Source organism: Cebus imitator, unplaced genomic scaffold, assembly GCF_001604975.1.
Source record: "Cebus imitator isolate Cc_AM_T3 unplaced genomic scaffold, Cebus_imitator-1.0 Scaffold432, whole genome shotgun sequence".
NCBI classification, from domain to species: Eukaryota; Metazoa; Chordata; class Mammalia; order Primates; family Cebidae; genus Cebus; species Cebus imitator.
Window position 1 is genome coordinate 957,614 of NW_016107747.1, and position 12,352 is coordinate 969,965.

Below are 12,352 nucleotides of genomic sequence, written 5' to 3' on the forward strand. Positions count from 1 at the left end.
CCCTCCCTTCCCTTCTCCTCCCCTCCCCTCCCTTCTCCTCTCCTCCCCTCCCTTCTCCTTCCCTCTGTTCCCCTCCCCTTTGTTCTCCTCCCCTTTGTTCCCCTCTCTTCCCCTCCCCTCTTGTTGCCCAGGACAGAGTATAATAGTGCAATCTCAGCTCACTACAACCTCTGCCTCCCGGGTTCAAGTGATTCTCCTGCCTTAGCCTCCTGAGTAGCTGGGATTACAGGCTCCTGGCTCACACCCAGCTAATTTTTGTAGTAGAGTTGGGGTTTCACCATGTTGGCCAGACTGTTCTCAAACTTGACTGCACGTGATCCTCCTGCGTCTGACTTCTAATGTGCTGAGATTACAGGCGTGAGCCAAAAAGCCCAGCCTGGAGTTTCTTTTTTAAGGCTACATAGTATTCCATTGTACATATATACTGCATTTTAAAAATCCTTTCATCTGTTGGTGTACATTAGGTTTCTGTACATATCACTGTCACACTGTGAATAGTGTTGTGGTGAACACTGGAATGCTGATATCCCTTTGAGATCCTGACTTTATTCTTTTGGTGGTGCAGTCTTGGCTCACAGCATACCCTAAAATGGGACTGCTGTGTATATATAGTAGTTCTGTTTTTAAATTTTTGAAAAACCTTCATACTTTTTTGCATATTGGCTGTACCATTTTTCATTCCCACCAACAGTGTTGCAATTTCTTCACATCCTCACCAACAGTAATTGTGTTTTGTTTTGATAATAGTTATCCTTACAGGTGTGAGGTAATACTGCATTGTGGTTTTGATTTGCATTTCCCTAATGGTTAATGATGAACATCTTTTCATGTGCTTCCTGTCCATTTGGATATCTTTAGAGAAATGTCTGTTGATGTCCTTAGCTCATTTTTTTAATTGAATTATTTGTGTTTTTTACTGTTGAAATATAGGTGTTCTTTGTATATTTGGTGAGTTGTACCTTGTCGGATACATGTTTGCAAATATATTCTCTCATTCCATAGGTTGCCTTTTTTCTCTGTTGTTCCTTTTGCTGTGTAGACGCTTTTTAGTTTGATGTAGTCCCATTCATTTATTTTTGTTTTGGTTGCTTATGTTTTTGATATTAAATCCTTGAGATAATCACCAATACCAGTGTCACGAAGCTTTTCCTGTATGTTTTCTTCTAGGAGTTTTAGTTTCATGTCTTATGTTTAAGTTATTAAATTATTTTTAGTTGATTTATGTGTATGAAGTAAGAAAAGGGTACAGTTTTGTTTTGTTTTTAGGTTTTTGCATGTAGATATGAAGTTTTCCTGATGCTATTCCTTTCCTCATTGTTTATTCTTGGCATCTTTGTTGAAGATCAGTTGACCATAGGCTCTCTTTTGTGTTCTTGTGGGTCGATATGTCTGTCTTTATGCCAGTACCATACTCATTTAGATTATGGTAGCATTGTAATGTTAATATATTTTGAAATCAGGAAGCATGATGCCTCCAGCTTTGTTCTTTTACAAGATTGATTTGGCTATTTATGGTCTTTTGTGGTTCCATATAAATTTTAGAATTGTTTTTATATTTCTATAAAAAATACCACTGGGATTTTAACAGAGATTGCATAGAATTTATAGATCACTTTGGGAATATGAGCATTTAAAAAATATTAAGTCTTACAGTCTGTGAACATGGATATCTCTCTGTTTTTTTGTGTGTCTTATTTAATTTCATTCATCAGTGTTTTGTAGTTTTCAGTGAACAAACCTTTCACTTCATTTAAGTTTGTTCCTAGGTAGTTCTTTTTTTTCTATTGTAAATGAGATTGTTTTTCTAATGTCCTTTTCAGATAGTTTGTTAGTGTATAGAAACATTGCCGATTTTTGTATTTTGATTATGTATCCTGCTACTTTTCTCAATTTATTAGTTCTAACAGTTTTTTAAAAATGGGATCTTGAGAATTTTCTAATGTATAACATTAAGTTGTTGGCAAAGGGACAATTTTTTTTTTTTTTTTTTTAGATAGAGTCTCATTCTGTTGCCCAGGCTGGAGTGCGTGGTGCAATCTTGACTCACTGCAACCTCTACCTCCCAGGTTCAAGTGATTCTCCTGCCTCAGCCTCCCAAGTCATTGAGATTATAGGCGCCTGCCAATTCGCTGGACTAATTTTAGTATTTTTAGTGGAGATGGGATTTCACCGTGTTGGCCAGGCTGGTGTGGATCTCCTGATCTCAAGTGATCTGCCCACCTTGGCCTCCCAAAAGTGCTTGGATTACAGGCATGAGCCACTGTACCTGGCCTAAAAGGGGCAATTTTACTACTTCCTTTCTGATTTGAATGCTGTTTATTTTTTATATGTTGTTCAACATTTAATTTATTGCTTAATTGCTTTGGCTAGGATTTCTAGTACTGTGTTGAATTTAAGTAGTGAGAGTGGGCATCCTTGCCTTGTTCTAATCTTTCAGGAAGTTTCTGTTTTTTGCTATTGAATGTAATGTTGGCTGTGGGCTTTTCATATGTGGTCTTTATTGTGTTACTTTCTTTTTATTCCTAGTTTGTAGAGAGTTTTTATAATGAAAGGGTGTTGAGTTTTATCAGATGCTTTTTCTGCATCTGCTGAGATGATCATGTGATTTTTAGCTTTGATTCTGTTAATGTGGTGTATCACATTAATACATTTTTAATGTGTAGAATCATCCTTGCATCACAAGGATAAATCACAGTTAGTCCTGGTGTAGGATGCTTGTAATGTATTGTTGGATTTGGTTTGCTCGTATTTTGTTGAGGATTTGCATTTATGTTCATCAAGTATATTGGCTTGTTTTCATTTGGAAGTGTTTTACCCTTTTCAATTTTTTGAAAGCATTTAAGAAGGATTGGTGTTAATTCTTTAAATGCTTGATAGAATTCACCAGTGAAGCCATCTGATCCTGGGCTTTCTTATGTTGGGAGGTTTGTGATTACTGATTCAGTCTTCATACTAGTTGTAAATCTGTTGAAGCTTTATTTTTTTTTTATGATTCAATCTTGATAGGTTGTATGTTTTTAGGAATTTATCCATTTTTTCTAGGTTATTCAATTTGTTAGTGTATAATTGTTGATATGAATTTTTTTATTTATGTTGTAATGCCTCAGTTGTAATGAGTCTTTTCTCATTTCTGATTTTGAGTTTTCTTTTTCTTAGTCTAGCAAAGGGTTTGTCAAGTTTGTTTCTTTTCAAAAAACCAACTCAGTGTTTTTTTATTTTATTAATTTCTGCTCTGATCTTTGTTATTTTTTTTCTGTTAGCTTTGGACTCAGTTCTTTTTCTAGTTCTTTGAGGTATAAAGTTAGATCATTTATTTGAGATTTTTTTTTCCAGAAACTGAACTTGAACCTTTTTTTGTTTATATTTTATTTATTTCATTTCAGTAGTTTTTGGGGAAAGGTGATTTTTGGTTATATGGATAAGTTCTTTAGTGGTGATTTCTGAGATTTTAGTGCACCTGTCACCCAAGCAGTGTACACTGTACCCAATGTGTAGTCTTTTATTCCTCACTGCCTGCCACTGTTCCCCAAATCCCCAGAGTCCATTGTATTATTATTATGCCTTCGTGTCCTTCATAGATTAGCTCCCACTTAAAATGAGAACATGTGATATTTGGTTTTCCATTCCTGAGTTACATCACTTAGAATAATGTTCTCCAACTTCATACAGGTTACTGTCAATGCCATTATTGTGTTCTTTTGTATGGCTAAATAGTATTCCATGGTGTATATACACCATGTTTTCTTTGTGTACTCATTGGTTGATGGGCATTTAGGCTGGTTCCAGATTTTGCAGTTGTGAATTGTACTGCTATAAACATGCACGTGCAAGTGTCTTTTTCATACAATGACTTCTTTTCTTCTGCATAGATACCCAACAGTGGGATTGCTGGATCAAATGGTACTTCCAGTTTCAGTTCTTTAAGGAATCTTCATACTGTTTTCCATAGTGGTTGTACCAGCTTATATTATCACCAGCAGTATAAGAGTGTTCCCTTTTCATGACATCCATGCCAACATCTATTTTTCGTTTTTTGATTTATAAATTAGGGCCATTCTTGCAGGAGTAAGTATCTCATTGTGGTTTTGATTTGCATTTCCCTGATAATTAGTGATGTTGAGTGTTTTTTAAAATAAGTTTCTTGGCCATTTGTATATCGTCTTTTGAGAATTGTCTATTCGTGTCCCTTGCCCACTTTTTAATGAGATTATTTTCTTTTCCTTGCTGGTTTGTTTGAGTTCCTTGTAGATTTTGGATATTAGTTCTTTGTCAGATGCATAGTTAATGAGTATTTTCTCTCACTCTAGGGTTTGTCTGTTTGCTCTGCTGATTATTTCTTTTGCTGTGCAGGAGCTTTTTAGTTTAATTAGGTCCCAGCTGTTTATTGCTTTTTTGTTGCATCTACTTTTGTGTTCTTGGTCATGAACTCTTTACTTAAGCCAATGTTTAGAAGAGTTTTTCTGATGTTATCTTCTAGAATTTTTATGAGTTCAGTTCTTAAATTTAAGTAAGTCTTTAATGTTGAGTTGATTTTTATATAAGGTGAGAGATGAGGATCTAGTTTCATTCTTCTACATGTGGCTTGCCAATTATCCCAGCACCTTTTGTTGAATAGGCTGCCCTTTCTCTGTGTTGTGTTTCTGTTTGCTTTGTTGAAGATAAGTTGGCTGTAAATATTTGGCTTTATTTCTGGGTTCTCTATTCTGTTCCTTTTGTCTATGTGCCTGTTTTTATGCCAGTACCAGGCTGCTTTGGTAACTATAGCCTTATTTTATAGTTTGAAGTTAGGTAATATGATGCCTGCATATATGTTCTTTTTGCTTAGTCATGCTTTGGCCGTGTGGGCTCTCTTTTGGTTCTATATGATTTAGGTTTGTTTGTCTGTTTGTTTGTTTTTTTGGTTCTGTGAAGAATGATGATGGTACTTTGACGGGAATTGCATTGAATCTGTAGATTGCATTTGGCAGTATGGTTTTTTTTTTCATGATACTGATTCTACCAATCCATGAGGCATGGAATGTGTTTCCATCTGTTTGTGTTATATATAATTTCTTTTAGCAGTGTTTTATAGTTTTCCTTGTAGAGATCTTTCTCCCCCTTGGTTAGGTATATTCCTAATTATTTATTTATATTTTTTGCAGCTGTTGTAAAAGGGATTGAGTTTTTAACTTTTATTTTTAGCTTAGTCATTGTTGGTCTATAGCAGTAGTACTGGTTTGTGTACATTGATTTTGTATCCTGAAACTTTACTGAGAATTTGTTTATCAGATTTAGGAGCTTTTTGATGAGCCTTAGGGTTTTCTAGGTATATGATCATATTATGTGTGACAGTTAGACTTCCTCTGTATTGATTTGGATGCCATTAATTTCTTACCTGATTGTTCTGGCTAAGACTTACAGTACTACATTGAATAGAAGTGGTGAAAGTAGGCATCTTTGTTTTGTCCCAGTTATCAGGGGGAATGCTTTCAACTTTCCCCTGTTCAGTATACTGTTAGCTGTGGGTTTGCCATAGATGGCTTTTACTACCTTGAGGTATGTCCCTTCTATGCTGATTTTACTGAGGATTTTAATCATAAAGGGATGCTGGATTTTGTCAAATGCTTTTTCTGTGTCTATTGAAATGATTATATGATTTTTGTTTTTAATTCTGTTTATGTAATGTATCGTATTTACTGATCCTGCATCCCTCCTATGAAACCCACTTGATCATGATAATACTGTGCTTCCGCCCTTTATGTCTTTTTTAAACTGTTGTTTCTTTGAAGTCTGGTTTGTCTGATATAAGAATAGCTGCTCCTAGGAGGGGCATGGTGGTTCACACCTATAAGCCCAGCACTTTGGGAGGCAGTGGTGGGTGGATCACTTGAGGTCAGGAGTTTGAGACTAGCCTGGTCAACATGGTGAAACCCTGTCTCTATCAAAGTACAAAAATTAGCCAGGTGTTGTGGCAGGCCCCTGTAATTCCAGCTACTCGGGAGGCCGAGACAGGAGAATCACTTGAACCCAGGAGATGGAGGTTGCAGTGAGCCGAGATTGTGCCACTGTACTCCAGCCTGGGTGATGAAGTGGGACTCTGTCTCAAAAAAAAAAAAAAAGAATTACTCCTTCCGCTTGCTTTTGGTTTTCATTTTCATGGAATATGTTTTTCCATCTCTTTAAGTTTATATGAGTTTTTATGTGTTAGATGAGTCTCTTGAAAACAGCAAATATTTGGTTCGTAGATTTTTATCCACTTTTTCCATTCTCTATCTTTTAAGTGGAGTATTTAGGCCATTTATTTTCAATGTTAGTATTGAGATGTGAGGTACTGTTCTTTTCATCATGCTAGTTGTTGCCTTAATCCCTTAGCTTTTTTTTTTTTTATTATGTCATAGTTATATAGGCCCTGTAACAGATATGCTTTAAGGGGGTTCCATTTTGGTGTATTTTGAGGTTTTGTTTCAAGATTTAGAGCTTGTAGTGCTGGTTTGGTAGTGGCAAATTCTCTCAGCATTTGTTTGTCTGTTAGAGACTTTATCTCTCCTTCATTTATGAAGCTTAGTTTTGCTGGATAAAAAATTCTTGGCTGATAATCGTTTTGTTGAAGGAGACTAAACATAGGACCCCAGTCTCTTCTTTCATAGGGTTTCTACTGACAGATACGCTGTTAATCTGGTAGGTTTTTCTTTATAGGTTACCTGATAGGTTTGCCTCACAGCTCTTGAGATTTTTCCTTCATCTTGACTTTAGGTAACCTGATGACTATGTGCCTAAGCAATCTTTTTGTGATTAATTTCTCAAGTGTTCTTGAGCTCTTGTATTTGGATGTCTATATCTCTAGCAAGGCTGGGGAAGTTTTCCTTGTTTATTGCCTCAATATATTTTCCAAACTTTTAGATTTCTCTTCTTCCTCAGGAACACCAATTATTCTTTAGGTTTGGATTTTTAACATAGTCCCAACCTTCATGGAGGCTTTATTTATTTTTTTAAAGTTATTTTTCTTTATATTGATGGATTGGGTTAATTTGAAAGCCTTGTATTCTGTCTCTGAAGTTCTTTCTTCTGCATGTGTGATTCTTTTGCTGAGACTTTCCAGTGCATTTTGCATTTCTCTAAGTGTGTCCTTGATTTCCAGAAATTGTGGTTGTTTTTATTTATGCTGTTTCACTGAAGAATTTTCCTTTCATATCCTGTAACATGCTTTTGATTTCTTCGTGAGCTTTCTCTGGTGCCTCCTTGATTAGCTTAATAATTGACCTTCTAAATTCTTTCCTGGCAATTCAGAGATTTTGTCTTTGTTCAGATCCATTGTTGGTGAGCTGGTATGATTTTTTGGTGGTGTTAAATAACCTTGTTTTGTCATATTAGCAGAATTGTTTTTCTGGTTCCTTCTCTTTTGGGTAGGCTATGTCAGAGGGAAGATCTGGGATTCAAGGGCTGCTCTTGAGATTCTTTTGTCCCATGGGGTGCTTTCTTGATGAGGTGTTCTCCCCTTTGCCCCAGGAATGGAGCTTCCTGAGAGCTGAACTTAGTGATTGTTTTTGCTCTTCTGGTCTAGTCACCAAGTGGAGCTACCGGCTTCCAGGCTAGTACTGGGGAGAGTCTATAAAGAGTCCTATGATGATTCATTTTCAGGCCTTGCAGCTGTGGATACCAGGACCTGTCTGGTGGAGGCAGCTGGGGAGTGAAGTGGCCTCTGAGGGTCCTTGGTTGTGTTTTCTTTTAGTGTGCTGGTATTATGTTGGTTGGTCTTTAGCTGGGAGGTGGCGCTTTCAAGAGCTCATCAGTTTGGGTGCTATAGGAAGGATGCAAACTTGCCCTAGAGACTCCTGGTCAAGTATTCGGGTTTCTCAGGCAGTGGGCAGAGCCATAGAGCTCCCAAGTTTATGACCTTTGTCTTTGGCTACCAGGGCAGATAGAGAAAGACTACCAGGTTGGGGCAGGAATAGGTGTGTCTGAGCCTCTCCTTGGGCGGGCTTGCTGCTGGTGCTGCTGTTCGGGATGGGGTTGTGGTTTCCAGTCCAATTCCCAGGGAGATTATAGCTGCCTCTGCTGAGTCAAACAGGTCACTAGGGAAGTGAGGGAGAGCTGGCAATCATAGGCCTTACCTTGCTCCCATGCAGCCCGCAGTCCTAAAAGCTGGTCTCACTCCCACCACGCCTCCCCAGCATCACCGAATCTTTTTCCAGGCAGCTGGTTACTAGGGTGGAGAACTTGCCCCAGACCACAAACCTCCGCCTTGAGAAAGCAAACAGACTCATAGTTTTTAGGCATCTCAGCGAACCTGCAGTGGTGATCCAGTTTCTTCAAAGGGTCTGTGGATTCTCTGGGCTTCCCCGGTATGTTGCTGTGGTAGTTCTTGTAGCAAAAGTTCATGATGTGAGTCTCCATATGCTGCTCTGTTTGTCGAAGTGCGAGGTACAAACTAGTCCTGCCTTCTATCCACCATCTTAATCTGAGCATCTAGAGATAGTTTTGAATAACGTTTATCTACCTACAAATTTCAAGCTTGGAACGAGACAAATAGCCATAAAAACAAACACAAAAACCTAATAGCAGAACCACTCCAATGAGGACAAGGTTTTTCAAAAAGTACTTGGACTGGAAAGCCTAGATGATACTAAAACATCAAATACAATAGTATATCCGAGACCCAGTTTGTTTAAATACGCGATAACCAGATCGTTTTAACTGCTCTGACCAATCCTTATTTCTATATATATGTAGACAAAGCTAGCACTGCTATATGGTAATAACTACTGGTATACTGCCTTGTCCTTTAAAATGTATCTGCCATACTGCTCAAACTATCAAACCAAGTTTTTCCGTTAAGGCTAGGAATGTCACATGTATGCAGGGATGAGAACCTTATCACACACACTCATGCTCAAATACCAGGTCTCTCAGCCCTTGGGTGTCACCTTCCAACTCCATGTTTATTTTATGCCATGCTATCTTTATATGTGTCCTTTCACAGTTTTCCTATTATGTGAAACACAGTAAACATCTCAACACATTTGCACCTGGTTTTGGTTGCTCAGTATTATTCTTGTATGCAGTGAAACCAGTAAGCAAGTACATATAATAGAAATTATACCATCTTGGTAGAAAAGAGATATAAAAACACACACCAGTAATTTCAAAAAGCCACCTCTTCAGTCTCTAGCAGAAGTCTACTTGCCACATCAGATCCTTTTACCCATCACCTCTATTATTGAACCCCAAAGCAAGGCCAGTGCTATTAGTTTTGTACCTGGTGTCCTTAAAATGAATAAGGGATTTTGTTGATCTCTTTGTCACTGCAGACAGTGTAAATATATTTGATTCTTCTTAATTTTGTTTTATGATCTCACAAGATCAAATAACCATGTCAACTATTTCAATTCTCATTGTTTGAAGATTTAAATCATTCTGGGGGAATCTTCTCCAATGTTTCACTTAGGAATGGATCAGTGAAGTCTTTCCCCTGTCACTGTTTTATAGATTTTAAATAAGGGTGTTTCAGTGGCTCTAAAACAAGTGTATGGCTTTTGTAAAATTCCTAATCTTTCCTCCAAGTCTTTACATTTCTTAATTATGTAAAAATATTATGCTATAAAATAATTTCAGTAATTTGTAGTAAAGAAAAGTAATCTGTCTCCAATTTCTTCAGATATTTATTAACCAATATCTTCTCATTAAACGTGGAAAAATACTACTGGTCTTTGCCTTAAAGTATTTAAATGTCCAACAGTACTTTTTAAATAAATGAGATTAGAAAACATGAATTTGGTTGTTCCAGAAACTCGGTCACACTGGGAGAATACTTTTTTCCCTCAGCGATTTTTTTTGGAGTCAATGCAAAAAGTCTTTATGGGTACAGGCCTCCGTAGTGACATTCTAATGTAATAGAATCTTTTTTGATTTCATTTGCTTAAAGATACTGCTTTAAATGTTTTAGGGAAATATTTTATCCTAAAAAGGTTAATTATCCAGGGTTGAAAAGATCTTACCTGAAAGCTTAAAAACTTGTATCTTGGCAGTAAAATGATCATTTTAGTTTCAGTATCTTAATCAAGTGGGTGTGTGGCAATTCAAGTGTTTTCATCTCTTAAGTTTCTATAGTGGATAGCTTTTGTCTCCCTTCTATTTTAACTCAAAGCTTTCTATCTGTAAAGAATCTTAGCTTAGGACTCAAAACAAGTCTGTATTGAGGATTTATTTCTGGAATTGTGTTAAACAGTTTTCCTTAGATATAGATATTTTACTTAGGAAGCTGCATCAAGTAGATACCTTGAATACTACTCTCTTGTGACTAACTCTGCTTGTTCACAGCCTTCCCCACCCTTCCACCAAGCCCCCCTTCACTAACCTGTGCATCCCTTGCTTTTCTGATCTCTTTTACTTCTTGTTTTTCCCCTAGTTTTGGAGTAGCTCTTAAAGTCTGACTTGTCATGGTGCTTTGGAAGAGTAGCCAGTGTCTTTTCTGGGTAAATAAGCTATGAACTGACTAAGAGGAGTAGTTAAAATTGAGAAAGCTTAGCTGTACTTTGTCTTGCATGTTAAACATAATGAGTTTAAAGGATTATGATTATTTGTAAGCATCAGGATCTGCTAGACAGGACATCTGTTTTACTTGCTACTCTTATGTTGGTGGAGAAATAGCATGCTTTTCATTCAGTATAAAAATTTTGTGTTCTAGCTGGGCAATGATGGCTTAGTTTTTGAAATGTACTTTCTTGAGAAGTAGCATGTGGTTAGTATAAAATTGTCTTTCTTATTAGGACTAGATGCATAATTAGTCTGAAATATTTCTCTGACCGTGGAAAATAAGTTGCTGTGAACTTTTGGATTTTTATTATTCTAGACTGCATTACACTTGTTTGCTGTATTCAAATATTTTTTTCTTTGGTTTTACTTCCTAGGTTGCACGTTTTCAAAAAATACCTAATGGTGAAAATGAGACAATGATTCCTGTATTGACATCAAAAAAAGCAAGTGAATTACCAGTCAGTGAAGTTGCAAGCATTCTCCAAGTAAGTGGTTAGTGGGGAGGAAGGGACTAGAAGTATATAGTCAGACACTTAGATTCTATAAATCAGTGCTGTCTAATTTAATTTTCTTCAGTGATAAAAATATTCTGTTCTATGCCATTCAGCATAGTAGCCACAAGTTGAACAGAACTGTTGAGCTTGACATGGGATTAAACCTAACAGAATTAAACGTGACTATATGACTTGAAATGTGTCTAGTGTGATGGAAAAACTGAATTTAATTTCATTTAAATTTATTTAAATGGCTGTAGGTGGCTAGTGGCTACCCAATTGGACAGTGCAGCTCTAGAACATAATAGCATTTTTACGAACTACATTAGTGCTGTGTAAGAATTGATTGGATTAGGAAAATAATTATTAATGTAAGTAGTGGTAGCAGTTCTATTTATTTTTATAAGAGATTTCTAAGGTAAAGTAAAAAAATAAGTACAAGTTGAGAATTGCAGATAATCTGTAATTGCTTACGTAGGCTCTTCCTGGTTTTCAAAAGTGGATGTATCTATTGAAACATGAATATGATAATGTTTTTTGTTTTTCCTTCTACAGTCACATATTTTAGTGATAGCATTAGAAACATGGGTATCCTTATTTATTTATTTTTTGTTATTGTATTTATACTCTGTTTTTAAACCACTTATTTGTAATATGTTTGTTTTGAAAGGCTCCATTATTGGACTCTATTATAATAAGCTTTTGGTTAGGGCAACTATTTTAGGGGTACAGATAATTTTATTCTTTAATAGAATAAGGAGGGAGAGTAACTGAAGGATATAGGTAGTGTTCATAGAACATAAACTGTCCCAAGAACGAGTTCATCTTAACTTTATTACTTTTTAGTAATTTAGGAAGCACAGATTTTCAGCATGAAACAGTTACAGAGTCCAAGAGTAAAAATTAATACCAATCTCTCAGGGTTTTGATAGGCCCAGAGAACAAGGAAGGCATTTATGACCCATTGGATGTTCTTTTGGAGAAACTAATTCTAGAAAACAGCTAAACAACAATGAAAAGGAAAAAGCCAATTAAAATGTACAATTTTGTTTTCTGTAAGTCTTGTAGCTGGTTGTAGTATTTATTTTTCTCCCTATCACTTCTTGGCTTTTTGGCTAAGATCATGTGTATTTTTCTCCCTAAATTTTATTTGTTTGGTAAACTCTGCCTTTTTGTTTACATTTCTAAAAAAATAATTTTGTTGAGATATAATTTACATAAAATACAATGCACTTTTTAAAAGTGTACAATTTGCATTTTGACAAATGTAACCACCTCCACCATTAAGATACAGATGATTTTTGTATCATCCAGAAAGCTCCCCCATGTCCCTTTGTAATTAATCC

At 36.3% G+C, this 12,352-nt stretch overlaps 1 protein-coding gene across 10 annotated transcripts in view; it reads left to right on the plus strand.

The window, feature by feature from the left end:
- ATP2C1 (ATPase secretory pathway Ca2+ transporting 1) overlaps positions 1–12,352 on the plus strand; it is a 172,204-nt gene that overhangs the window by 66,883 nt on the left and 92,969 nt on the right. For 9 of the 10 annotated variants that reach the window (XM_017510157.2, XM_017510158.2, XM_017510166.2 and 6 more), the window contains one exon: positions 10,887–10,997. In XM_017510157.2, coding sequence (XP_017365646.1) covers positions 10,887–10,997 — 111 coding nt within the window. Of the gene's footprint in view, positions 1–10,471; positions 10,718–10,886; positions 10,998–12,352 lie in introns of those variants that run through there. The other variant, XM_037731925.1, reaches the window with a different exon arrangement.